Here is a 27,885-nt window from a genome sequence, read left to right as displayed (position 1 = left end):
GAAAATGTCAGGGAGAAATATCCATGGATAAACTAACGGAGCCAGCAGACTCACGAGAGCTCCGACACACACACTGAATTAGTGGACACACACACACACACACACAACACAAGGGGGCAAAACCCAGAGAATGCAAAATGAACCATGCACTACACAACCCACCGCTTCAATTATGCACATTTTATACACTTCATTTCACTGAATGCCAAACAGTTTGCTGGATACAAGGAGGCTGAGGCATTTAACTGTGTGTGTGTGTGTGTGTGTGTGTGTGTATAACTCATCTCCCTGCTATCAAACAGATCTGCCCCATGAATGTGCCTGTTGTCCAAACCTTATTTAATGAGCCTTTCCACACTGCGCTTCACTCGTACACTCACCCAGTGCAGACCGTGACTGAGGCAGAGGGCGGAGTGATACACACTTCACCGACCCAACGACACCACACACGGCAGGACATCATTTTAAAAAGTCCTGAACATTCTTTCAAATTGATTGTTTAAATGAAAACCAGTTCAACTAACAGTTAATTTATGGGTTAATACACCCTCTCACCTCCATCATATAATCACTTTATTACTCTATTATTACTGCTCTGTAAAAATAAAGAGCTGTAGAACTATTCAGGGACCGTGTTTTTGGCCCAAACCTCCTCAGCTCCCGAGTCGTTCGGGTCAAACCCTCGTTAAGTGTTGAACACTCACAAACAGCTCCACGGTGATCGGGACGGTGCTGTTAAGGGCTGGATTCCCTCCGTCTCGGGCCATTAGGGTCAGAAAGATCATTCCTCCTGGTACCTGCTCATAGTCTAAAGGCCTGTTGACCATGATCACTGAGAGAGAGAGAGAGAGAGAGAGAGAGAGAGAGAGAGATGGACTCAAACACAATGCAATATAACAGTAAAGAACACGTCTCTATGTGCTGCCTCTAAATACACTTTCACACTTAAGAGCCCCTGATTGAATCCTATCGGTCACAGTGCGGAGGCACAGTGGTTCTGCCGTGAGCCCGCTGTAATAGCGTAGGTCATGGAGTGTAAGGAAGTGTAGCAAATGCTAATCCTCGCCATGTGAGTGTGTATTAAATTGGCGTTAAAGAGCGTGAGCTGGATATTTCAGCCCGAGGGCCACATTACCTGCGTAGCCTTCCACCACGGTGATGCTGAAATAACTCTGGAACTGAGACGCAGAAATGATGGAGTAGGTCAATACGTTATTAGGAGGGGAGTCCTCATCAATCGCCTGAGAGAGAGAGAGAGAGAGAGAGAGAGAGAGACATTAAATGTTAACATACTACCGAACATGAGTAAATTAATTAATAATAAATTAATTCATCCATCCATTCATGTTTTCATGCATTTCATCCTGTTCATATTTGCAGTGGGTCTCGAGATTATCTAGAATTACAGTACACAAGGCAGGAACACACTCTCTCTCTCTCACACACACACACACACACCCCTGTGGACAGTTTCACACACTCAGATCAGTTCCAGACCCTGATCAGGATGAAGTGCCTACAGAAGTTGAATGAATGCATTTTATGTCTAAACACCTGCTGAGGTGAATACTACTTCCTTTGCTGTTGCAGGTCATTTTTTACTGAACATTAAATAAATCAAGCCTGAATTCATAAAGGAAAAGATTATCACAAAAAATAAACACCAGAAATGCACTTGGAATTATTTTTACTTTGAGTTCTCCACTCCTCTCAGAGCAGAAGACAAGACACAGACTGCCACAGACAACACACACTGTCCGTAATTCATGACAGAACAAGCACCGCAAGTGAAGTCACAGAGAAACAACACAAGAGTCCTCTGACTGTCAGGAAAGTTCAAGAGTCCACAGAGAGAATGAGCGAGAGACAGAGAGAGAGAGAGAGAGAGAGGAGATAGTTAGAGAGTGAGAGACAGACAGAGAGAGAGAGAGAGAGAGAGAGTGAGTGAGAGAGGAGATAGTTAGAGAGTGAGAGACAGACAGAGAGAGAGAGAGAGGAGATAGTTAGAGAGTGAGAGACAGAGAGAGAGAGAGAGAGAGAGGAGATAGTTAGAGAGTGAGAGACAGACAGACAGAGAGAGAGAGTGAGAGAGAGGAGAGAGTTAGAGAGTGAGAGACAGACAGAGAGAGAGAGAGAGGAGAGAGTTAGAGAGAGAGAGCGAGAGAGTGAGAGACAGACAGAGAGAGAGAGTGAGTGAGATGAGAGAGTTAGAGAGGGAGAGAGAGAGAGAGAGAGAGAGTGAGAGAGGAGATAGTTAGAGAGTGAGAGACAGACAGACAGAGAGAGTGAGAGACAGTGAGAGAGAGAGAGAGAGAGAGAGAGGAGAGAGTTAGAGAGAGAGAGTGTGAGTGAGAGGAGAGAGTTAGAGAGTGAGAGACAGACAGACAGAGAGAGAGAGAGAGAGAGAGAGAGAGAGTTAGAGAGTGAGAGACAGACAGAGAGAGAGAGAGAGTGTGTGAGTGAGAGGAGAGAGTTAGAGAGTGAGAGACAGACAGACAGAGAGAGAGAGAGAGAGAGAGTTAGAGAGAGAGAGAGAGAGTGAGAGAGAGAGCTTTGTTGACCTGTCAATCATCCCCTGCTTTAGTGCTGAGGAGTGTGAGGTGTAGAGACAATCGAACTCTGACTGGACGCATTAAACACTACCACAGTGAAATAAGCAGCACACACTGAGCCTGACGAGGGCTGAGGGGTGAAGGGAGTGGATTGTGTAACACAGGAGACCGACCACGAGGAGAGACGATGCTGAGCTTTCAGGAACATTCAAACGTACGACAGTGTGATATTTGAACTCTGCGTTTAACCCCCGTCCATGACACTGAATACATAAACACACAAGAGCACACAAGCACACACACACCCTAACAACCCACAAAAGAGATCATCGTGGACTTTAGGAGAGTTAGGAAACAGACACACACTCCAGTTTACATTAGAGGAGCTGAGGGAGAACGCGTGACTGACATCAAATTCCTTGGCATCCACATTTCTGAGGATCTCACCCGGTCACTGAACTCACACGTAAGAAGTCTTTAAGAAATCCTTAAGAAAGCTCACCTATGTCCCCAGATACTGTTGGACTTCTACCGCTGCACCACTGACAGCCCACTCACAAACTGCATCTCAGTGTGGTACGGCAGCTGCTCCGTATCTGACCGCAAAGTAGTGAAAAAGGCCTAACGAATCACAGGCACTCAGTTACCCACCGTTGGGAACATTTACCATAAGTGCTGCCTGAGCAGGGCAAGGAACATCATCAAGGACCCTCCTCACCACAAACCACAGCTCCCGCACCAACAGACTGAGGAAGAGTTTCTTCCCTGAGGCTGTGATCCCTGCTGAGCTCCACATCGTCACTTTAATGGCATCACTGCACTCTACTGTACTTTACATTCCAGTATCACTGCACTACTCATAATCACAGTCCCTTCTGTAGCTCTATTACATTTGCAAATTTCACATACTGAATTACAATACCACTGTTAACTCCATTTTCTTTCAACACTATTTTCTCTATACTTGTATATATGTATGTACACCCCTCATTCTATGTACAGGGTGGGCCATTTATATGGATATACCTTAATATAATGGAAATGATTTGTGACCATGGCAGCACCTGAAACTACGGATACTGGAAGCCTGTGCTAGCATTTCTCCTGCGGTGTTGCTATCAGTGTGTGAAGAGTGGGAGAAGAGGGTTGCATTGACAATCAACACAAGCACACCATTGTTTTTCTTGTGAAATTCCCAATAAGTTTGATGTGTCACATGACCTTCTTCCCATTGACAAAAAAAAAGTTGGATCCAAAATGGCAGACTTCAAAATGGTCGCCATGGTCACCACCCATCTTGAAAAGTTTCCCCTCTCCCATCTACTAATGTGCCACAAACAGGAAGTTAATATCACCAGCCACTCCCATTTTATTAAGGTGTATCCGTATAAACGGCCCACACTGTATACATATATTCTATATATGTTTATATGTAAATACACTCTATTTTGCACTTCTGGTTAGATGCTAACAGCATTTCATTGGCTTGTACCTGTACTCTGCACAATGACAATAAAGTTCAATCTAATCTAGTCGTTTTCTGGGAGGTCTACACAAGGTGCTGGACTGCTTCTGCACTCCTGCTCATCTCAGGCGTTGGTTGGAGCGCCGTCACTGGGGGATGCAGTCCCACTGCTGTGCAGCGCCCAGTGCCATTAGGGTCATGTGTGGCTGCTGTGCATCAGATGACATCTGACAATTTAGATCCATCGCACCGAGTAATCGGAGGAGAGGGAGGGTCATACGTTTGTACCTTCAGACTCCCACCAGAGGAAAAGTCAAATGTACAAACAGCGCCCTCCAGAGTCAAAAGCAGCCATTCTCAGGCTACATTCACTTTACAAGCATCAATCAATTCCGATTTATCTATTTATTTTTTTGCTGGATTCGACTGTATCTGACTTTAATGTGAATGAATCTGTCCCTAAAGTGGCTACATCCCAAATGGGTCCCTAAACCCTACGTAGTGCACAATGTAGGTCCTTAAATAACAACTACTGTACCCGAATGCTGCGCAGTATGACTAACACAAATCTATTTATCCGCTCTCATATTGGAAATCAGTGCATTATTTTGGTTGCGGAGGCTGTAGCTTCATCACCCACAGTGCACTCTGTAGGAAACACAGAGACATTTGATACACTGCCTGCAGTGGCTGCCGGTGCTAGCTGATGACAAAGGCACTAAGCATGTGTGTACAGTAAAAACAAAGCATGGAATCCGATCTGACCGTTCACATGCATGTCACACGCCGACAAATTGGACCAAGATCTAGAAGCACACACAAGTGAAGCAAATCTGTTCTGAAGATCCATAAGACATTTTTGATTCTGGCTTCTCATTCTGCTCCAAAGGACTGGAACACACTTCAGCCACCCTTAGCTTTAACTGATACATGTACCTGCTTTTCAGCTGATTATTAAACCCATGTAAATCTAATGTAGCAAATTATTTATAATTTATCTGTTTCTTTTCCAAAAAGTGAGGATAAAAAGGGATATATATCACCCTTTTTCTTCAGTAGCCCTCGCTGTTGCCAGTCTGCCACTGTAGATAAGACTTTGTTGTGTTCTTAATGACTTGGCTCCTTAAATTACCGTTAAATATTGGCTAACAATGACACAAAAATAACATGGAATTTGTCATGTTCACACAGCCCTCAACAAATCAGATCTATGTCACTTAAACACAAACAGTGTCCATTAAAAAATAATAAATCTGATTTGAATCTCTTCAGTCTGTTAATGTGAACGAGGCCTTATTCCCCTGTGGAGTCCTGGGGGAGACAGAGATGTCTAATGGTTTTTAAAATATAAATGTGTGGGCAGCAAGAATTCCTCTCCGTGCGCCCTGCTCTAGCCACACACTCATTTTCCGATCCTCGTTTTCTATTTTCCTCTTCACTCTGACTGTACTGAGTTCTGCTGATGCTGCACCCTCCGCATGATATTATCTGATTTTTTATACTAATTACCAGTCTTCTGAGCACAAACACACACACAAACACACACACACACACACACACACACACACATAACAGCAAATGTGTTTGGACTTTGGGAGAAAAAACAGAGCACCCGGAGGAAACCCACGCAGACACAGGGAGAACACACCACACTCCTCACAGACAATCACCCGGAGGAAACCCACGCAGACACATGGAGAACACACCACACTCCTCACAGACAATCACCCAAGGAGATGGTATATATATATATATATATATATATATATATATATATATATAATAACATGTGTGGTTGGTCCAGGGCCAACCACACATGTTATTAGGGCCCTGTCAGTGACTGCCTGTGAGGAGTGTGGTGTGTTCTCCCTGTGTCTGCGTGGGTTTCCTCTGGGTGACTGTCTGTAAGGAGTGTGGTGTGTTCTCCCAGTGTCCGTGTGGGTTTCCTCCAGGTGCTCCGGTTACCTCCCACATAACTTATTTAAATATACATTTTACAGAAACATGTAATTTAATGAAACGTGAACTAAATGGAGTGTACAGAGACATTTGAGATTCAGCCTCACTCACTGATCATCTCACATTTTCAGACTTGGAGAACTAATTTATTAAACTTCAAGTAAAATCTAGTTTATTGATAAACCTTTATCCTCACAAAATCTGTTCCATTCTCAGAGCACAGGGTCAGTGTGGTCAGGTTATTCACCCTGGAATTGGGGTGGGTTTGAGTGAGAAAAAAAAAAAAATGATATATTTGATGTGATAGCTCTCACATATTCTGTCACAAGAACAGAGAAATAGAGGTTCTTCATTACAGCATATGATGAAAATGCTAATATGGCTAATAGTGTATTACTGTATTCATCTCCTCATTAAGCAACACGGTGGGATCCTTTACCCCCCCTGATGTTAATACGCGATGGGCTTCTGTGCTTCTGAGTGCTGTGAGACTCTCTCCAGTGCAGGAAGAGGAGCTGTGTATGAGATAAATACATCCATCGTTCCCATCCATTTACATTAGTGCTGTGCTCTGAGACCAGACACTGTACCCATTACGGAAAGGCAGCAACTCTAGACAGTGAATGCAACCCTCGGATATCAGTAGGTGTCTTTGGGAAAGACTCTGAACAGTACATTCACCTCGGTCTGTGGCTGTTGCTGTGGATTAGACGGTCTGCTAAATGTATGTAACAAGGTCCGATTGGCTCCTGCACTCACCCTCACTCTGGCCACTTGCTGAGGGGCTTGTTCGTTCTCCATCAGCGAGCCCATGTACGCGTCCTTCTGGAAGACCGGTGGGTTGTCGTTCACGTCCATCACATTAACGCGGAGGCGTCCAGTGGTCTCCTCTCCACCTCCATCCCGGGCCAGAATGGTCAAAGTGTAGCGCCTCATCAGCTCGTAATCCAGCCGGTCCTTCAGGGTCACCAAGCCTGTGTCCACATCCAATGAGAAACTGGGGGCGGGGCGAGAACAAGGGTCAGTTAGAATACACTTGTAGTGCACATCTCATTGGTTTCCCTGCTCCCACTTCTAAAGGCTGAAACGGGGAGGCGAACACAGATATACTTTTGGGCAGGAGTGTAGCGCCCCCCGGCTGCACAGATGAGTACAACACAAATGGTGGGGACTGGTTGGAGGTGGGAGTGAAATGAACGGAAATGACGAGTGTTTGCAGGGTATACACAGGGCTGAGGGGAGGGGTTAGGGTGCGGTCCTAGTCCCAGAATGTTGTTCCATCACTTCAATAAAGAAAGAGAGAGAGAGAGAAAAGAGAAAAATAGAGAAAAAAGAAAAAAAGATCTTCCAGGTTCTCATTTTTAAAAAAGGGAGATAGAATGAGGAAAAAATAAAGAAAAACAGCAAGAGAAAGAAGGCACAAAAAGACAGAGAGAGTGGGACCGAGTGTCATGTGTGTGTTTCTCCCGGTCCTGTTCCCTAGCCACGGCCTGCACCTGTGAGCGTGGGGTGTCATGTGACATTGCTCACATGTGTTTCTCATTTTTGAATCCTTTTTAATCTCCCTCTGTGTCATTAGTGTTTGCTCTTCATTTTTGTTTGTGGCGAGTGAAGTGATATTTCCCAGACTTCCTGTGTGTTTTTGTTAATGAACCCCCACTTCTGCCTATGCCTCCATCCCCTGTGTCTCCTTCACTCTACAAGCATGACGGAACGGAAGAAAGAAAGAAAGAAAAATAAAGCTATTCAAGGCTATTAAACTGATTGATTCCAACAGTGAAGATTTTCCATGAATATCCAGGTAATCACATGTTGATGTAAAAACAGATCCTAGGTTAAAACACACGAATCTAAATAGATAAATAACAATAATCCCTGAAAACTGCTCCACATTCGAACTTTAAACTGAATACAACTGCTGAAGTCTTTCTGTAAAACTTGTCCAACCTAGCAACTGTTGTTATGGAATGTCATGTGGGAGGAGCGTGGGACTGAGGCGACCAGAGGAGGAACAACACCAAATACCCAGTGATCCAGGACCAGAGGCCTTTCTGAAACATTACAGTTTACTAGGCACTGAAGAGAGTTTATGTCTGAGAAAGTGTGTGTGTGTGTGTGTGTATCAGACTGTGGGGAACATGTCAGAGGATAGTAATGAATGATTGTCTCACTGGTCCGGCTCATCGCTGAAATAGTAGCGCACCACACCAAACGTCCCAAAGTCATTATCTGTGGCCTGCAGAGAGAGAGAGAGAGAGAGAGAGGAACATGTTACATTTACAACAGGGTGTCCACAAACCTTAGGCCACATACACTAAGAAAAAAGACTACTGTGTGTGTGTGTGTGTGTTTGTGCAAAACCATGTGACAACAATACTGAATTTAACAGTGCCACTCTTTATCAGCTGTTAGTGAATGGAAACACAAGATGCCACACACATTTCAGTGTTTAGTTCTGCGCAATTAACACTGAAACACACACACACACACAAACACATATATACACACACAAACACATATATATATACACACATGCACAGTCCAAAGCTAGTGTCTCTTACCAGATGGCTGTGAACTCACTGCCCTGTCCTCTACTCTCACAACAACAGATGCACCCACACTCTCACAATGACTGTCAACGTGTGTGTGTGTGTGTGTTGCTGTGAATAGCTGGTGCAGAGCATGGGAAGGAAACTTGCATTATGCTTTGATTCACAAGTGTATTTATGCAAATAAATAAAGGACAGAGACATAAGGCTACTTTCACAGCATCTCGTTCTCCCACCGCAGCTGTGTCAGAAACAGAGATTCAAACACTCTGACATCTCTTTCTTCCTATCCAAACAATACATTCTCTCTCTCTCTCTCTCTCTCTCTCTCTCTCTCTTATTCAGTATCAGGATGTAATAAAGGAAATCAGCTCTTTAAATTGAACTAATTGTGAGAACAGACATCCAATTGTGGACACACACAGTCTAGTCACACACAAGACACAGTGACGGACACGTTTCAGTCTCCAATCCCCCTACCAACGTGTGTTTTTGGAGTGTGGGAGGAAACCGGAGAACCCGGAGGAAACCCACACAGACACAGGGAGAACACACCACACTCCTCACAGACAGTCACCCGGAGGAAACCCACGCAGACACAGGGAGAACACACCACACTCCTCACAGACAGTCACCCGGAGGAAACCCATGCAGACACAGGGAGAACACACCACACTCCTCACAGACAGTCACACGGAGGAAACCCACGCAGACACAGAGAGAACACACCACACTCCTCATAGACAGTCACCCGGAGGAAACCCATGCAGACACAGGGAGAACACACCACACTCCTCACAGACAGTCACACGGAGGAAACCCACGCAGACACAGGGAGAACACACCACACTCCTCACGGACAGTCACCCGGAGGAAACCCACGCAGACACAGGGAGAACACACCACACTCCTCACAGACAGTCACCCGGAGGAAACCCACGCAGACACAGGGAGAACACACCAAACTCCTCACAGACAGTCACCCGGAGGAAACCCACGCAGACACAGGGAGAACACACCACACTCCTCACAGACAGTCACCCGGAGGAAACCCACGCAGACACAGGGAGAACACACCACACTCCTCACAGACAGTCACCCGGAGGAAACCCACGCAGACACAGGGAGAACACACCACACTCCTCACAGACAGTCACCCGGAGGAAACCCACGCAGACACAGAGAGAACACACCACACTCCTCACAGACAGTCACCCGGAGGAAACCCACGCAGACACAGGGAGAACACACCACACTCCTCACGGACAGTCACCCGGAGGAAACCCACGCAGACACAGGGAGAACACACCACACTCCTCACAGACAGTCACCCGGAGGAAACCCACGCAGACACAGGGAGAACACACCAAACTCCTCACAGACAGTCACCCGGAGGAAACCCACGCAGACACAGGGAGAACACACCACACTCCTCACAGACAGTCACCCGGAGGAAACCCACGCAGACACAGGGAGAACACACCACACTCCTCACAGACAGTCACCCGGAGGAAACCCACGCAGACACAGGGAGAACACACCACACTCCTCACAGACAGTCACCCGGAGGAAACCCACGCAGACACAGAGAGAACACACCACACTCCTCACAGACAGTCACCCGGAGGAAACCCACGCAGACACAGGGAGAACACACCACACTCCTCACAGACAGTCACCCGGAGGAAACCCACGCAGACACAGGGAGAACACACCACACTCCTCACAGACAGTCACCCGGAGGAAACCCACGCAGACACAGGGAGAACACACCAAACTCCTCACAGACAGTCACCCGGAGGAAACCCACGCAGACACAGGGAGAACACACCACACTCCTCACAGACAGTCACCCGGAGGAAACCCACGCAGACACAGGGAGAACACACCACACTCCTCACAGACAGTCACCCGGAGGAAACCCACGCAGACACAGGGAGAACACACCACACTCCTCACAGACAGTCACCCGGAGGAAACCCACGCAGACACAGAGAGAACACACCACACTCCTCACAGACAGTCACCCGGAGGAAACCCACGCAGACACAGGGAGAACACACCACACTCCTCACAGACAGTCACCCGGAGGAAACCCACGCAGACACAGGGAGAACACACCACACTCCTCACAGACAGTCACCCGGAGGAAACCCACGCAGACACAGGGAGAACACACCACACTCCTCACAGACAGTCACCCGGAGGAAACCCACGCAGACACAGAGAGAACACACCACACTCCTCACAGACAGTCACCCGGAGGAAACCCACGCAGACACAGGGAGAACACACCACACTCCTCACAGACATAAACATGAGATTCATTCAATGTGGTGTAATAAATAAGATCATATATTAAAATACAGGGTAACATCCGTCAGACACAGGGGTTAAACAGTGGACATGAAAACTGCACTCGCTGTAACTGAATGGAGAGCTGATAGTCTCCAAAGGCCAAGTGTCTGCTGAGGGGTGGGGAAGCCTTAAACACTGGTCTGTGAAACTGTTGAACCACCTTCTCTTCAGCTCCAATGTGATCCAGTACGTCCTGCATCAGTACCTGACCTCACTAATGCTCTCAGGTCTGAATGCAATCAAATCCTCAGAGCAATGTTCCAATACCTACAGTCAAAGAAGAGCAGAAGCTGTGACAAAAGTGGACACACTACTATTTCTTAAAACCTCTTTTACAGCTCTCTCTCTTACTCTCTTCACATTGTTCCACAGAGGCCTGGGTATAAATGCTGTAACCTTGTAGCTGTGTGTGTGTGTGTGTGTGTGTGTGTGTGTGTGTGTGTGTGTGTGGCTTGCAGAGGGAGTGATGGGAGGTGGTCTGTTTTTAAGTGTGGAAGTGTGTGTCATGTTTCTCAAGGATGCGAGGGAAGACGGATACAGCTTATTCAAATGATGGCCCCACACTCTCTCTCTCTCCCTCACATACACTGTTATACACACACACACACACACACACACACACACTGTTATATACAGCACATGCACACACAGCACACGTCCACTGGTGTTGTAATAGAGTTCTATTCCTTTGTGTGTGGGAGTGTGTGTGTGTGTGTGGGGTGTGTGTGTGTGTGCACACTCTCTGGTGTCAGACACATTGACAGCTCAGTTTTTGAGTATTAACTGTTCTCACACCACTTTAACTGTGTTCTCTCTCATTCTCCGTCTAAACAGGGTGCAGAGTACAACACACACTGAATACATTATAACACAGCAATCATCTCTCTCTCTCTCGCTCTCTACCTCTCTCACTACTCTCATCTCACTCTCTACCTCTGTTCCAACCTCTCTATTGCTTCTCTCTCCTTCTGCTTCTGTATTCCTTCTGTTCTTCCTATCACAGCATGCATACTCTTCTCTCTCTCTCTCTCTCTCACTCTCACTCTCTGTGAACTAACTCTCCCCCACTCTCTCTGTCTACCTCTCATTGTTACCTCTTCACTTCTATTCATCTTTTCCTCTCTCTCTCTGTCTTTCTCACTCTGATTGACAGCTCCATAAGTGCAGTGATGATAGCACTGATGGGTTAGAGAGAGAGAGAGAGATAATGAAGTAAATATCATGACAGAAAAAGAAGGAAAAACTAAGTATGAACAAAGAGTAATTACTAAAATCAAATAAAGAGAAAGAAAACAATGTTGGAACATAAGATAATTAGAGAGAAAGGAAGAATATGGCCCCTCTCTCACTCCGTCCCGGCAGGCCGTCCCGTTCTCTCTGTCCAGAGAAAGAGTGAAGGGTCAGATAAGGCTGTGGGTGATGGAGGAGAGAGATAAGACTGTGGATGGAGGGATGGTTGAAAGGGAAGGGTCTGCAATGGTCAGTAACCGAATGGACGCCACTGATCTTGAATGACAGATGCTAAACAATGTTTGTCCTCACAGGCATGGAGGCAAACACAGAGAGGGGGGGGGGGAGGGGGAGGGAGAGGGTGAAAGAGAGAGAAGGGGTGTGGAGAGAGAGAGTGAAAGAGAGAGGGGGGGTGTGGAGAGAGAGAGTGAAAGAGAGAGGGGGGGTCGGAGAGAGAGAGAGAGAGAGAGAGAGAGAGCCTGGAAGAGTAGAATGAGAAACTGTCTATGTAAAGCACAATGGCCTTCATTCTCTCTGCCGTACTGTAATCACTTAAAGAGGAATCACACCAGGAATCTGACTCTCTCCGTCTGTCGCAGGCTGATATCCGCCTGGAAACCCTTCCTCAGCGGTGACAGAAAGTCCGGAGCGGTCCCAGATTTAAAGCAGAACTCTCTTTCTCACTGGACGATGCCTGTCTGAGAGGTTCGCTCATCAAATACGCATCCTGTGTTTTCTTCTTTGGTAATGAACACACACTGTGTCTCAGAGCGGCTTCAGTAATGCACAGTGTTTGTATAATATTTTAAAAAAGCTGTAAATAAAGTGGGACACTCTGGAGCAGCTGCACATGAGTCTAAGTTCACCACGATGAATGCCAGCGTCAGGAAGAGGGATCTACAGCTGTGTTCCACTGAGCTGTGGCACGACAGACAGAATTAACTCTTTTCAATAATTGGCATGATTTGGTCATGATTTTAAACTGCATGAGTGTGTGAAACTGTCCACAGGTGTGTGTGTGTGTGTGTGTGTGTGACTGGGTGAGGGCGTGAAACTGTCCACAGGTGTGTGTGTGTGTGTGTGAGTGACTGGGTGAGGGCGTGAAACTGTCCACAGGTGTGTGTGTGTGTGTGAGTGACTGGGTGAGGGCGTGAAACTGTCCACAGGTGTGTGTGTGTGTGTGAGTGACTGGGTGAGGGCGTGAAACTGTCCACAGGTGTGTGTGTGTGTGTGAGAGTGACTGGGTGAGGGCGTGAAACTGTCCACAGGTGTGAGTGTGTGTGTGTGTGACTGGGTGAGGGCGTGAAACTGTCCACAGGTGTGTGTGTGTGTGTGAGTGACTGGGTGAGGGCGTGAAACTGTCCACAGGTGTGTGTGTGTGTGTGTGAGTGACTGGGTGAGTGTGTGAAACTGTCCACAGGTGTGAGTGTGTGAGTGACTGGGTGAGTGTGTTAGTGACTAGGTGAGTGTGTGAAACTGTCCACAGGTGTGTGTGTGTGTATGAGTGACTGGGTGAGTGTGTGAAACTGTCCACAGGTGTGAGTGTGTGAGTGACTGGGTGAGTGTGTGAAACTGTCCACAGGTGTGAGTGTGTGAGTGACTGGGTGAGTGTGTGAAACTGTCCACAGGTGTGAGTGTGTGAGTGACTGGGTGAGTGTGTGAAACTGTCCACAGGTGTGAGTGTGTGAGTGACTGGGTGAGTGTGTGAAACTGTCCACAGGTGTGTGTGTGTGTGAAACTGTCCACAGGTGTGAGTGTGTGAAACTGTCCACAGGTGTGAGTGTGTGAGTGACTGGGTGAGTGTGTGAGTGACTGGGTGAGTGTGTTATACTGTCCACAGGTGTGAGTGTGTGAGTGACTGGGTGAGTGTGTGAAACTGTCCACAGGTGTGAGTGTGTGAAACTGTCCACAGGTGTGAGTGTGTGAGTGACTGGGTGAGTGTGTGAAACTGTCCACAGGTGTGAGTGTGTGAGTGACTGGGTGAGTGTGTGAGTGACTGGGTGAGTGTGTGAGTGACTGGGTGAGTGTGTGAAACTGTCCACAGGTGTGAGTGTATGTATATGTGTGTGTGACTGGGTGAGTGTGTTTGTGTGCACGCGTGTGTGTGTCTGAGAGAGACTGGGTGAATGTGTTTTAAACAAGCATCTCTTCCTGGACGCATGCGTCTCTGAGTTACAGTCACAGACCCGAGCGGCTGGACGCTGTGCGATATGATCCTGCACATCTGGAGCATCTGAGCTTTAAAGTTCCTCTACATTTTACTATCCAGGTTTCTGGATGTTTCTGGGTGAATAGAGTGATCATAATGGGCTGAGTGCATCGATCCATCTCCTCTGACTTCCAGAAAGGTGTGTAAAAACGTGTGTGTGTGTGTGTGTGTGTGTGTGTGTGAGAGAGAGAGAGAGAGAGAGAGAGAGAGAGTTGAAGTGTGTGCAGATGTGAAGTGACGTGATGCTCAAATTGCTTTCTGCTGCGTCTTCAACCAGAGGGAAGAGTGTGAGGAAACCAATTACCTACTGTCAGACCAACCATCAAACACACACACACACACACACACACACACAGAGGGAGTGATTGAGTGAGTCTTAACATAAACACAGCAAACACTTGACACACATTTTCACACAACACAGTCATATGCAGGCGTAGACTTACAAACACTCACACACTCTCTCTCTCTCTCTCTCTCTCTCGCTCTCTCTCTCCCTCTCTTACACCCACACACGCTGGCGCAGTAAATTGTCCTCAAAGTCCAGACGAATATTTGAGAAAACCCTGCACACAACCTTCACCAATGAACAATGAATTAGTTAAAGCTGTGTTTAAAAAGTGCCTTATTGTGTTTGACGTAAATGAAGGCATCTGTTGAACTCAGCCTTGCACTCCTGAGTGATCCAGGGCTCAGTCGGGACACAGCCACATGCACTTTACCCAGTACACATCTATGGGGAGTTGGGTCCAGTGCGGTCTGTGACAGTCCGTGGTGTTTGCTCTGATTTAAAAGGCGATCCGGTGAGGTGTGCTGAAGTGGGGCTTCCGTCCTCCGCTTTTGGCTCTATTTTTGTCGCAGTGTTTGGGGAAGTGTTGTCAGATCGAGCGAGCTGGGCTCCTCTGGACCGGGCTTTAGCCCTCAGTGACTGTCTCACTCCAGCAGAGCTGTCTGTGTGCTCTGACAAATGACAGGGAATAAATAAAGACATCATTTCTTCCTTTTTTCACTCGTCACCTCCCTTGTTTGTTATGAATCGTCTGAAAACAAGTTTGTAACACTGTATTTAGCCAATCAGGCGCGAGCAGACCCAACTCCTTCTCGTTCTCATTGGACTGCAGCAGATTCTTTACTTTCTTTCCCTGTGAGTTCAGACAAAAGCCCACGCAGCAGCGAGCAGAGCCAGCGTCTCGGTGAAATATGGCGTGAGAAAAGGGAAGTGGATGCTTCCTTTAATTCGTGTTTATTAATGAACTGTCCACTGAAGCTCTGTACCGACCAGACTCCCTCTCTGCACTAGGCTCCCTCCTCCTGGTTTTCAGATGCTGCTGTTAGAAGCTGGTTAGATCAGAAAAATGCGCTTGGGACCAGAACATCACTGGTTTCATCCCCTTGACCAGCAGGAATATAAGACGTGGATGGACTGAAGAAACGGTGCTGTCTCCTCCCTTAACATCCACGGCTGAGGTGCCACTGAGAAAAACACCTAACCCCCAACTGCTCCCCGGGCCCAGCTTAGTGAACTAGTCTTTGTTTATGTGTGTGTGTGTGTGTGTGTGTGGGTGGGTGTCTGTGCGTGTGTGTGTATGTGGGTGTGTGGGTGTGTTTGTGGGTGGGTGTGGGTGTGTTTGTGTGTGTGTGTGTGGGTGTGTGTGTGTTTGTGTGAGTGAGTGTGTGTGAGTGTGGGTGTGAGTGTGTGTGTGTGGGGTGTGTGTGTGAGTGAGTGAGTGTGTGTGAGTGAGTGAGTGTGTGTGAGTGTGGGTGAGAGAGTGTGTGTGTGTGAGTGAGTGAGTGTGTGTGAGTGTGGGTGAGAGAGTGTGTGTGTGTGTGGGTGTGAGTGAGTGTGTGTGTGGGTGTGTGTGGGGGGGGTGTGTGTGTGAGTGAGTGAGTGTGGGTGGGTGGGTGTGGGTGTGTGTGAGGGTGTGTGTGGGTGTGTGAGGGTATGGGTGTGGGAGTGTGTGGGTGTGTGTGGGAGTGTGTGTGTGTGTGTGGGGGGGGGGGGGGGTGTCTCCACTTCCACATATATATATTTTGTTTTAAATCTAACAATACTCATAATTAACTGTAGAGGAAAACACCCCACACCTCAATTTGTAACATTTAATATAATAAAAAATCTAAGAACGGGTGTTAAATCACTGGTCACTGTTTCAACCTCTGGTGTAGAGTGGATCAGACACAGCAGTGCTGCTGGAGTTTTTAAACCCCTCAGTGTCTGGACCGAGAACAGTCCACCGACCAAAAACATCCAGCCGACAGCGTCCTGTGTCACTGATGAAGGACTAGAGGACGAGCGACACACACTGTGCAGCGACAGATGAGCTACTGTCTCTGACTCTACATCTACAAGGTGGACCAACGAGGGAGGAGTGTCTCACAGAGTGGACAGAGAGTGTACACAGGGTTTAAAAACTCCAGCAGCACTGCTGTGTCTGATCCACTCTACACCAGCACAACACACACTAACACACCACCACCACGTCAGTGTCACTGCAGCGCTGAGAATGATCCACCACCACATCACACCTGCTCTGTGGGGGTCCTGAGCGCTGAGGAACAACATAAAGGGGTTACATGTGTCTGTCATTGTTAACGTCACCCGTCACAGTCTGACCGCCGCGGTACACCTCTGCAGTGGAGGGTTAAACAGCTTCAGAAGACAATGACGTTGGAATGAAGGGATTACGGCTGATGAGCAGAGCGTTTATCTGAAGATGAGGTAAGGATGCTTTGAGATGTTGCTTGGGGACGTTCTGTAACGGAGCCAAAACCCCCAGCTCTAGTGACGCCGCAGCAGTGGTCATTTTTAATGAAACGGCTGAGAAATGGCTGCAAATCAAAGGAAATAATATCTGGAGAAAAAATAAACAATAAATAAATAAATAAAGAGAGTGAGCAAAACATCACTGGGCAGGAAAGACATCTGTCACCTCAGGCTGTTTACCCACTAAACCTATTACTGCAATTAGATAAACACACACACACACACACACACACACACACACACACACACACACACACACACGCACACACACACACACACACACACACACGCGTAAACAGACTGAAACACACGAAGGCCTAACAGACTGCATGAATAATTAGATAAAAACACGCACAAAAATGCACAAACAAACTCACACAAATGCTTACGCGCACACACACACACACACACACACACACACACACACACACACACACACACACGGTATTAGTGGGTGAGAGATGAGCATTCTAACAGACTGCGAGAGAGTGATAAGAAAATGAGTCAAACAAAGTGATTGGAAGGGAAGAAGGGAAGGAGGGAAGGAGGGAGGATAAGAGGAGAATGAGTAAACATATGGACAGAGTGAGAGAGAGATTAGGAAAGAAAGAGGGGAAAAGAGGGAGTAACTCAAAACAATTCCTTCTGCAACATAGTGAAAAAAAGAAGATTGGGGAAAAAGAATAAGAGACAAAGTTTAAAATAAAAAAAAGAAGTGGGGGAGGCAGAAGGGAGAGATTCAGACACGAGGAAGAAGAAAAGAGGAGAGGAAGAGCTGACAGATGTAACTGAGAAAGGGTTCACTTTCTCCACACAACTTCACAACTTGCACGAGAGAGAGAGAGAGAGAGAGAGAGAGAGAGAGAGAGACAGAGAGAGGGAGAGAGAGAGAGAGAGGGGGAGAGAGGGAGAGAGACAGACACACAAAGAGAGAGACAGAGAGAGGGAGAGAGAGAGAGACAGACAGAAACACAAAGAGAGAGACAGAGAGAGAGAGAGGGGGGGAGAGAGAGAGAGAGAGAGACAGACACAGAGAGAGAGAGAGAGAGAGAGAGAGAGAGAGAGACGTTCAACACACCTTTAATTCAAAATTATTTACAAATAAAACCAGTAACCAAGTTTAAAGACTCAATTAACTGAAATAAAATAAAATAAATAAATAAATAAAACCATCCAGTCACAGATTCAACATGAAACCAGTCAGTCCATCGGGTTCACAGAGCAGGCCCCCAGCCCCCCACACAGCAAAGAAACAGTCCACATTATCAGTCACAGAGTAGTAGCTGAACTCCACAGTGAGCCTCTTTAAAATTAAACCCCTGACCATCATGACGGGGTCAGTACCCCCAGTACCTTGCATTTTATTTTTTCTGGTGCACCAGATGGCCAGTTTCGCGGCACCGTATAGAAAATTTAAAATCACTACTCTGTCCTTATTTGAAGCCGAGTACTCAGGACCATAAAAGAAAAGACAATCAGTAAAAGAGCCTAAAAATTTCATGCCCCACTCTTTAACCACACCCAGGATGGCGTGTAGCCGGGCACACAGCAAGAACAAGTGAGACAAGGTCTCGGTCTCACTACAGAAAGGACAGCCGTCCCCAAGTGCGGGATCAATCCGTGCCACGTGTCTGTTTGTGGCTATAATCCCATGTACAATCCTCCACTGGAGGTCACCTACCCTCTTCTCGATGGGTCGTTTGTACAGGGACCGCCAGCTACATTTAGGGGAAGCGTCAGTCGGAACAACCTCCTTCACGTCCCTCAGGCTGCGGAGATGGATTGTCTTGACACAGGCCTGGTACAGGGTCCGCTTGTGTAGAACACTAAAAATCCCAAGAGAAGGGGTGTCTAAAGACAGGAGTGTCCCTTGCCCCTCTGAAATAGAGAGATCTATTTCTGTGTTACCCTATGTAACTAATCCTGATCACACTGAAATGGCCTGAATTGCATTTGTCCTTTTTATTTTGCTCTGGAAAACGAGTCTGTTCTATACCATAATCATGGGTTCCTCACTTGTTTGGGGGTTTTGATGTGGTCCCAGGGGGTCACAAGGGTGGTTGTGAATATACACACACACACACACACACACATCTGTGGTCCAAAACCCATGAACCTCCAGAGGTGGCGGCAGATGGAGGTGCTGTTTAATGCTTTGACGTACAAGACAACTGCAGACCACCCAAACAATCATCATTCTTCCCTAACCCCATGGTCTCCACCCATTTCTCCCTCAGTGAGAGACAAAACTCAAAGTGGAACTGTAAACTGTAGGGGGCGCTGCTGGCTCCCTCTGCTGCACAGACTGTGTACGCCATTAACACAGAATTGTGTGGATCAATCTGTATTGGTTGTGCTTTAAAAAGCACTGGATGTTAGAACGAGGGGGAGGAGTCACTAGTGGGTCTGATTGGATCCGTTGTTGTGGGAGGAGTCATCAGCGAACATAGTCTAAATCGGGAGCTTGCGTCTGATTGGCTGTGAATGTTTGTCTTCTGCAGATTCTCTCCTGACTGAGGGCCTCCAATGAAGCAAACATGTCTTTGAACCATGAAGAGAGCTGTTTCTCCCGTTTCTCTGCAAGTAGACGAGCCGCAGAGAGAGACGTGTCTCCCGCACACAGTCAGTCCCGCTGTTCTAAACTGGTGCTATCGATTATGTAAAAGACTGATGTCATATATAAGTCACATTATGGACAGTGTGAACAGCAGAAGAAAGGATAAATCAGATCTGATCACATCATGTTTGGGCTTTTAGTGAATGATGGTTCTCGTTCTGATCTTCCATAGACTGCCATTATAAACTGAATGTGTGGTCAGTTGCTCGTCAGCGCACTAATGCACTTCATTCACTGGTCTGTAGTCCTTCAGTAGCAGAGTTACAGAGTTAGTTACAGCCGAGTCGTTAAAAGAGACGGAGCGCAGTGAAGTGTTTAGTTGCGCTGTGAGTTCTGTCGGTCGTTGTTGTAGAAACGTGTGAAAATACTGGGCGTGGTGAAGACTGATGACTGGTCGGGGGTCTGCACTAATCCTGTGCGAAGTTAAAACAGTTAAATATGAGAAGGGTGTAGTATTTGTTACAACTACATTGTCACAGTATATTTACTCATTCATTCATTATCTGTAAGGGTCGCGGTGGGTCCAGAACCTACCTGGAATCACTGGGCGCAAGGTGTGAATACACCCTGGAGGGGGCGCCAGTCCTTCACAGGGCTACACACACTCACACATTCACACCTACGGACACTTTTGTGTCGTCAATCCACTACCAACGTGTGTTTCTGGACTGTGGGAGGAAACCGGAGCACCCGGAGCACACAGAGTATTTACAGACAATAAAAATAAACTGAAAGACATTTTGTGTTTTTGTAAATACTTTGCACATAATCAAACATCTTTATTGATGTCTTTTTTAAAACATCTCTAGTTTGGTGCGTGCTGTTTTTGTATGTATTCATAAAAACATTGTTTAAAAACAAAAAATACAAAACCTAAAATCCAGGCATCCCAACACACTACAAGCAAACAACTCTCTCTCTCTCTCTCTCTCTCACACACACACACACACACACACACACACACACACACAGAGAGAGAGAGAGAGAGTCCGAAATCCATCAGCAATCTAATGGGGAAAGGAAAAAGAGAAACTGAAAAAGCAATTGAAGGTAATAAATAAGAAATGGACGAATGCAAACAAAGTCGAGCCGGGGGAAAGAAAGGGAAGAACGGGGCAATTTAGAAGATATGAGGAGATCCAGGCTTCTGTTGTCCTCAGAGACACAGTCAGACAGACAGACACACACACACACACACACACACACACAGCGAGAGAGAGAGAGAGAGAGAGAGACATTACTAAAACACCACCATACACACAATCACAGTAAATCACTATAAATATTTATAATGATCAGTAACGCCATCCCTGATAAACACACACACACACACACACACACAGAGTTTGGCTGCAGTTAATGTGCGCAAAAACTTTAAATTTCCCAAAGAGAGAAAGGCCCTAACATTGGACAATGAAACACACCAAGAGAATAACTAATATATGTAAATTTACATCAAAAACAATGAAATCTTGAGCAAGGCAAAAAACACCAGCACTAACCACTGACTAGATTTTCCCTCTGGAGCGTGTGACCTGTATTTACAGGAACAGATCCCATAATACCTGCTGACCTCAGCCAGTCTTATACCACAGCTGTAATTTAAACTGAATGTGGTAGGGTTCTGCTGATAGTGAACAGTCAAGTGTGTGTCCATTTTCAGCAGCAGAAACCTCCTTAAATTATTAATTCATTCATTCATTGTCTGTAACCCGTATCCACTTCAGGGTCGCGTTGGGTCCAGAGTCTACCCAGAAGGACTGGGCACAAGGCAGGAACACACCCTGGAGGGTGCGACAGACCTTCACAGGGCGACACACACACACACATTCACTCACACACTCACACCTACGGAAACATTTGAGTCTCCAATTCACCTACCAACGTGTGTTTTTGGAGCGTGGGAGGAAATCGGAGCACCCAGAGGAAACCCACACAGACACAGGGAGAACACATCACACTCCTCACACACAGTCACCCGGAGGAAACCCACGCAGACACAGAGAGAACACATCACACTCCTCACAGACAGTCACCCGGAGGAAACCCATGCAGACACAGGGAGAACACACCACACTCCTCACAGACAGTCACCCGGAGGAAACCCACACAGACACAGGGAGAACACACCACACTCCTCACGGACAGTCACCCAGAGGAAACCCACACAGACACAGGGAGAACACACCACACTCCTCACGGACAGTCACCCGGAGGAAACCCACACAGACACAGAGAGAACACACCACACTCCTCACAGACAGTCACCCGGAGCGGGACTCGAACCCACAACCTCCAGGACCCTCCAGAGACACTACCTGCTGCTCCACTGTGCCGCCCTGCTTTAATAATAATGATAATAATAATAATAATAATATCTACTGGGTTGGGCTTGAATTAAATTGGAGTGTTTCCAGTTTCTACTTAATTACCTCTAGTTTATTTTCAAAAGGTTAAATACAGACATTTTAGTTGAATAATCCTGTGCATCATTTCTGTGTAAAGTTTAATAATGTAAAACACAACATAAATATGAATTTATTCACAGAAAAAAACTAATCAGATATCAGCATCGTCCCAGTGAGTGTGTATACGTTTGTATAAGTGTATATATAAGTGCATGTCCATCCATCCATTATCTGTAACCCTTATCCAGTTCAGGGTCGCGGGGGGTCCAGAGCCTACCTGGAATCATCGGGCGCAAGGCGGGAATACACCCTGGAGGGGGCGCCAATCCTTCACAGGGCAACTCAGACACACACACATTCACACCTACGGACACTTTCGAGTCGGCAATCCACCTGCAACGTGTGTTTTTGGACTGTGGGAGGAAACCCACACGAACACGGGGAGAACACACCAACTTCTCACAGACAGTCACCCGGAGCAGGAATCGAACCCACAACCTCCAGGCCCCTGGAGCTGTGTGACTGCGACACCTACCTGCTGCACCACCGTGCCGCCTATAAGTGCATGTGTCTGTTTATATGTTTTTGTGTATTTGTGTGTGCTTTGTGTCTGCATATAGGCATGTGCATTTGTGTCTGTGTGTGTGTGTATGTGTGTGTTGGCCTCATTTCCATATCAGCTGAGAGTGTGAGTGCTGAGTGTGTGATGTGGAAATGTGTGAGTGTGGGCTGTGCTGGACCGTGTGTGTGTGTGTGTGTGTGTGTGGACTGTGCTGAGAGATGTCTGTGTTCTGTGCTAATGTTTGTTATAATGAAGCTCTCAGGCTGCTTTGACTTGAGCAATTTGTAAATATTTAAAACGCCCAACATCTCAGCAATAACGAGAATAAAGACAGATCACAGACAAAGCGCGGATCAAGAGAGCGCAACAAATCACTCCAGTTTCTCTGTGTGGAAACAGAGCGTGCAGCGTCTGATAAAAGTGGCTGCAACTGTTTCAAATAAACACACTCCACACCCTCACACAGCAGCCTCTCTGCTCTGCTCACGTTGTGCGTTTAAAAAAGAAGCTGCTGGAGTTTTTAAACCCTGTGTCCACTCTCTGTCCACTGAGACACTCCTCCCTCGTTGGTCCACCTTGTAGATGTAGAGTCAGAGACAGTAGCTCATCTGTCGCTGCACAGTGTGTGTCGCTCGTCCTCTAGTCCTTCATCAGTGACACAGGACGCTGTCGGCTGGATGTTTTTGGTCGGTGGACTGTTCTCGGTCCAGACACTGAGGGGTTTAAAAACTCCAGAACTTTTTGTTCAAAACCTCCATTACTACCTTAAGTAACATGGCAGCCACACGTACTACAATGTAATCGATTCACCATTTAAGGTGGAACTGGATATTCGAAACATCTGCAAACTACTCGTGGAATGTTCTAGTTGTTATGAAGGGTCATGACGCCATGAAGCTACAGTAAACTAAGATAACAGACTTCATTCATTCATTGTCTGTAACCCTTATCCAGTTCAGGGTCGAAGTGGGTCAAGAGTCTACCTGGAATCATTGGGCGCAAGGTGGGAATACACCCTGGAGGGGGCGCCAGTCCTTCACAGGGCAACACACACATTCACTCACACACTCACACCTACGGACACTTTTGAGTCGCCAATCCACCTACCAACGTGTGTTTTTGAACTATGGGAGGAAACCGGAGCACCCGGAGGAAACCCACGCAGACACAGGGAGAACACACCACACTCCTCACAGACAGTCACCCGGAGGAAACCCACACAGACACAGGGAGAACACACCACACTCCTCACAGACAGTCACCCGGAGGAAACCCACACAGACACAGGGAGAACACACCACACTCCTCACAGACAGTCACCCAGAGGAGACCCACGCAGACACAGGGAGAACACACCACACTCCTCACAGACAGTCACCCGAAGGAAACCCACGCAGACACAGAGAGAACACACCACACTCCTCACAGACAGTCACCCGAAGGAAACCCACGCGGACACAGGGAGAACACACCACACTCCTCACAGACAGTCACCCGAAGGAAACCCACGCAGACACAGAGAGAACACACCACACTCCTCACAGACAGTAACCCGAAGGAAACCCACGCGGACACAGGGAGAACACACCACACTCCTCACAGACAGTCACCCGAAGGAAACCCACGCAGACACAGGGAGAACACACCACACTCCTCACAGACAGTCACCCGAAGGAAACCCACGCAGACACAGAGAGAACACACCACACTCCTCACAGACAGTAACCCGAAGGAAACCCACGCGGACACAGGGAGAACACACCACACTCCTCACAGACAGTAACCCGAAGGAAACCCACGCAGACACAGGGAGAACACACCACACTCCTCACAGACAGTCACCCGAAGGAAACCCACACAGACACAGAGAGAACACACCACACTCCTCACAGACAGTCACCCGGAGGAAACCCACACAGACACAGGGAGAACACACCACACTCCTCACAGACAGTCACCCGGAGGAAACCCACACAGACACAGGAAGAACACACCACACTCCTCACAGACAGTCACCCGGAGGAAACCCACGCGGACACAGGGAGAACACACCACACTCCTCACAGACAGTCACCCAGAGCGGGAATCGAACCCACAACCTCCAGGTCCCTGGAGCTGTGTGACTGCGACACCTACCTGCTGCGCCACAGACTGGTTATAGTTTATTAAATAAAAAACACTGTGGGTTTCTGTGGTCGTGTGCTCTGCCGCCTCGTCGCAGATTCACAAAGTGTTTATAACACACCGTTTGAAGTGTGCCTCTGAAAAACCCTCCCCCTCTTTCCATACGAGAACCGACACACCCTCATACCTAGGTATAACGCAGTGGCTAATGGGTGAAATGGGATTCACACTAAATCTCCATCCTGGTGAAAGCCATTAACCAGCCCTCACATTTAAATCACTGTGCTCACCTGTCTGAACCGAACCTGCCCTGAGCTTTAAGACCTCATGTAATGACCAGGAGCCACGAAAAACCAGCCCCTCATTAAAGCCCCGCTGCTTTACGAGCGCTTCACTGTGCAGAACGGGGTCTTAACTACCCGCCCCGATATGAAACTCACTTTAAGTGATTAATAAAATTAAAGAGAGGCTGTTTTCATGAGACGGTGAAATGATGAACAGCCCGCGAGCTCAGTGGGAACGGATCAGAACCGATTCACAGGAAAAAGCAGTAATTAAACAGCCTTAAACGCGTCCGAGGCTCTGCTGGTCGTGTGGCTGATAAAGTGTGGATTCTGTTGGAGCTGCAAAGATAAAGATAACTCTGACAGATGCAGCCACACACAGAAATAACCAGTGAGGACAAGGCGAGGGTTTCACAGTACATTCACACAGCGCTGCACCAAAGTCAGAGAGCACACTTTTATTTCAATTTAATGTCCAGGAAAAATGGAAAATATAACGTCAAAATCTGATCAGTTACATGTAGCTCCACCTGTTTCTGTGTGAGATATGAGCTCAGCTCTGTGTCATTCATTCATTCATTCATTCATTCATTTTCTCTTCAGGGTTCCTCTGGGTCCTGAGCCCACGCTAAATGTTTGAGCACAAGACAGGTGCACACACTGAACAAGACACACACACACACACGCCTGGGTCCATTATACACACTCAACAAGTCACTCACTCTCACACACACACACACGGGGACCATTATACACACTCACCCAGTCACTCACACACACAGGCGCATACACATAGACACACACACAAATGCACACACGCACGCACACACCCCTGTGGATCATTACACACACTCAACCAGTCACTCACACACACACACACAAACATACACCCGGGGACCATTACACACACTCAACCAGTCACTCACACACACACACACAAACATACACCCGGGGACCATTACACACACTCACCCAGTCACTCACACACACACCCCTGTGGACCATTACACACACACACACACACACGTGGACCATTATGCACACTTACCCATTCACTCACACAACCACACACACACACACCCCTGTGGACCATTACACACACACACACACACACACACACACACACACGTGTGGACCATTACGCACACTCACCCATTCACTCACACGCGCACACACACACACACACACACGTGTGGACCATTATGCACACTCACCCATTCACTCACTCGCGCACACACACACACACACACACACACACACACACACACACACGTGTGGACCATTACGCACACTCACCTAGTCACTTACACACACACACCCCTGTGGACCATTACAAAAACTTAACCTGTTGCTCACACACTCAGCCTCTCTCATTTTCAGATGCTGAACGTAGTGTGTGTGTGTGTGTAAGTGTGTGTGTGTGTGTAATCCCACTGTATTTATGAAAAAGATCAATTAGCCCCACTCTAAAGACATGAAACATTAATAAGGGCTTCATTAGTGCTCTCATTTCTGCTCGAGCAGTTTTATGGCGGTGCACGTCCACATCGACTTCCTCCTGCTGGTAAAGATCGCGGGACGGAGGGAACATGTGATTACCGCAACACTTCATTCATTATTAACACGGCCGTGTGAGCATCTGCGGCTCGCTGGACACACAACAACGGCTTCTGTGTCAACTCCGAAATGAAATGAAGCTTGGCTCCAGGTTAAGACTCTGCACCATGGACGAGGTGTCAGCGCAGTTCACTACTACGCCCCGCTACAAACACAGTCCTTACAGAGAGGTCTGTCCCCTCCACGGCTCCAGGGAGTTATGTCCAGTCTACAACACCAGGCTCCTTTACCTTTCACAGGAGAGAGCCCTCACCAACCCCACAGACTCAACCCTCCTCCACGTACTGTGTATCAGCAAGCTGATTGGCTCTTATGTTGCGGGGGCGGGGAATTCATCTGTAAACAGACGCCTCGTGGAGCGTTATGGGAACTCCCATTAACATTTCAAACCGTGACCGCTGTCTGCTCACCCAACATCTTCATTTTTATTTTCGCAGCAGGAACAGTCTCTTCTTTTCTGGGGAGGCTTTACATTAGATGCTGCTGGAACATTGCTGTAAAGATCTGATGGCATTCTGCAAAGATCATATTAGTAAGACCAGGTGCTGATGCTGAATGTTTAGTTCCGGGGCTCTGGCCACGTTGAGCTTAAGCTCATGTGCAGCTGCTTCAGAGCTGCTACCCCTTTTCAGTTCAGTCCTTTAGAGGTTAAATTAAATATGTGGGTATTTACAGGTCTGTGTGCACAGTGGGTGAAAACATTTGTAGTGTAAAAGCAGTTGGTTATTAGCTTTAAATTAGTACATTATTATTAGTTATAACTAGATACTAGCAGTTAATACGTTGTAATTAAACACACGTTGGTGTAAAAAAACTGGGGACATTTAAACAAAGAGAATTAATAGACTTTTTAAAATCTCCCGTTAAATTTTACAGATTCAACACTTTAAAGGATTACACCAACGCCTTATGAATGATCCTCAGACAGGAAAAAGATAGTAGAGAGAGAGAGAGAGAGAGAGAGAGCCTCGCTCCAGCACTGCTCTACAACCAAAACAACATTCACCAAATCATCAAAAGCACTCAGAGAGATTATCTGGAACATTGAGAAAAAGAAATTCACAATCAGAGTAAGTTAGAATGCAAAGTATGAAACGGAAAAATATCTCGTCTGTCAGAGACACAGAGTGGAGATGGATCCTGACCAGGTATGGACTCAGTGACCACAGTCAGTGACCCCACCCACC

The 27,885-nt window shown here is 47.1% G+C and overlaps 1 protein-coding gene across 2 annotated transcripts in view; it reads right to left on the bottom strand.

Annotated features, from left to right (window-relative positions):
* The window catches only part of cdh23 (cadherin-related 23), a 422,443-nt gene that overhangs the window by 138,582 nt on the left and 255,976 nt on the right, over positions 1–27,885 (bottom strand). For both annotated transcript variants that reach the window (XM_066679568.1, XM_066679567.1), the window contains exons 14-17: positions 8,148–8,212; positions 6,736–6,973; positions 1,136–1,241; positions 705–832 (exon numbers count right to left, since the gene is read on the bottom strand). In XM_066679568.1, coding sequence (XP_066535665.1) covers positions 705–832; positions 1,136–1,241; positions 6,736–6,973; positions 8,148–8,212 — 537 coding nt within the window. The remainder of the gene's footprint in view (positions 1–704; positions 833–1,135; positions 1,242–6,735; positions 6,974–8,147; positions 8,213–27,885) is intronic.

This window comes from Hoplias malabaricus, chromosome 8 (assembly GCF_029633855.1).
Source record: "Hoplias malabaricus isolate fHopMal1 chromosome 8, fHopMal1.hap1, whole genome shotgun sequence".
Classification (NCBI taxonomy): Eukaryota; Metazoa; Chordata; class Actinopteri; order Characiformes; family Erythrinidae; genus Hoplias; species Hoplias malabaricus.
Note: the sequence above shows the minus strand (reverse complement) of the source record. Positions and strands in the feature narration are given on the sequence as shown.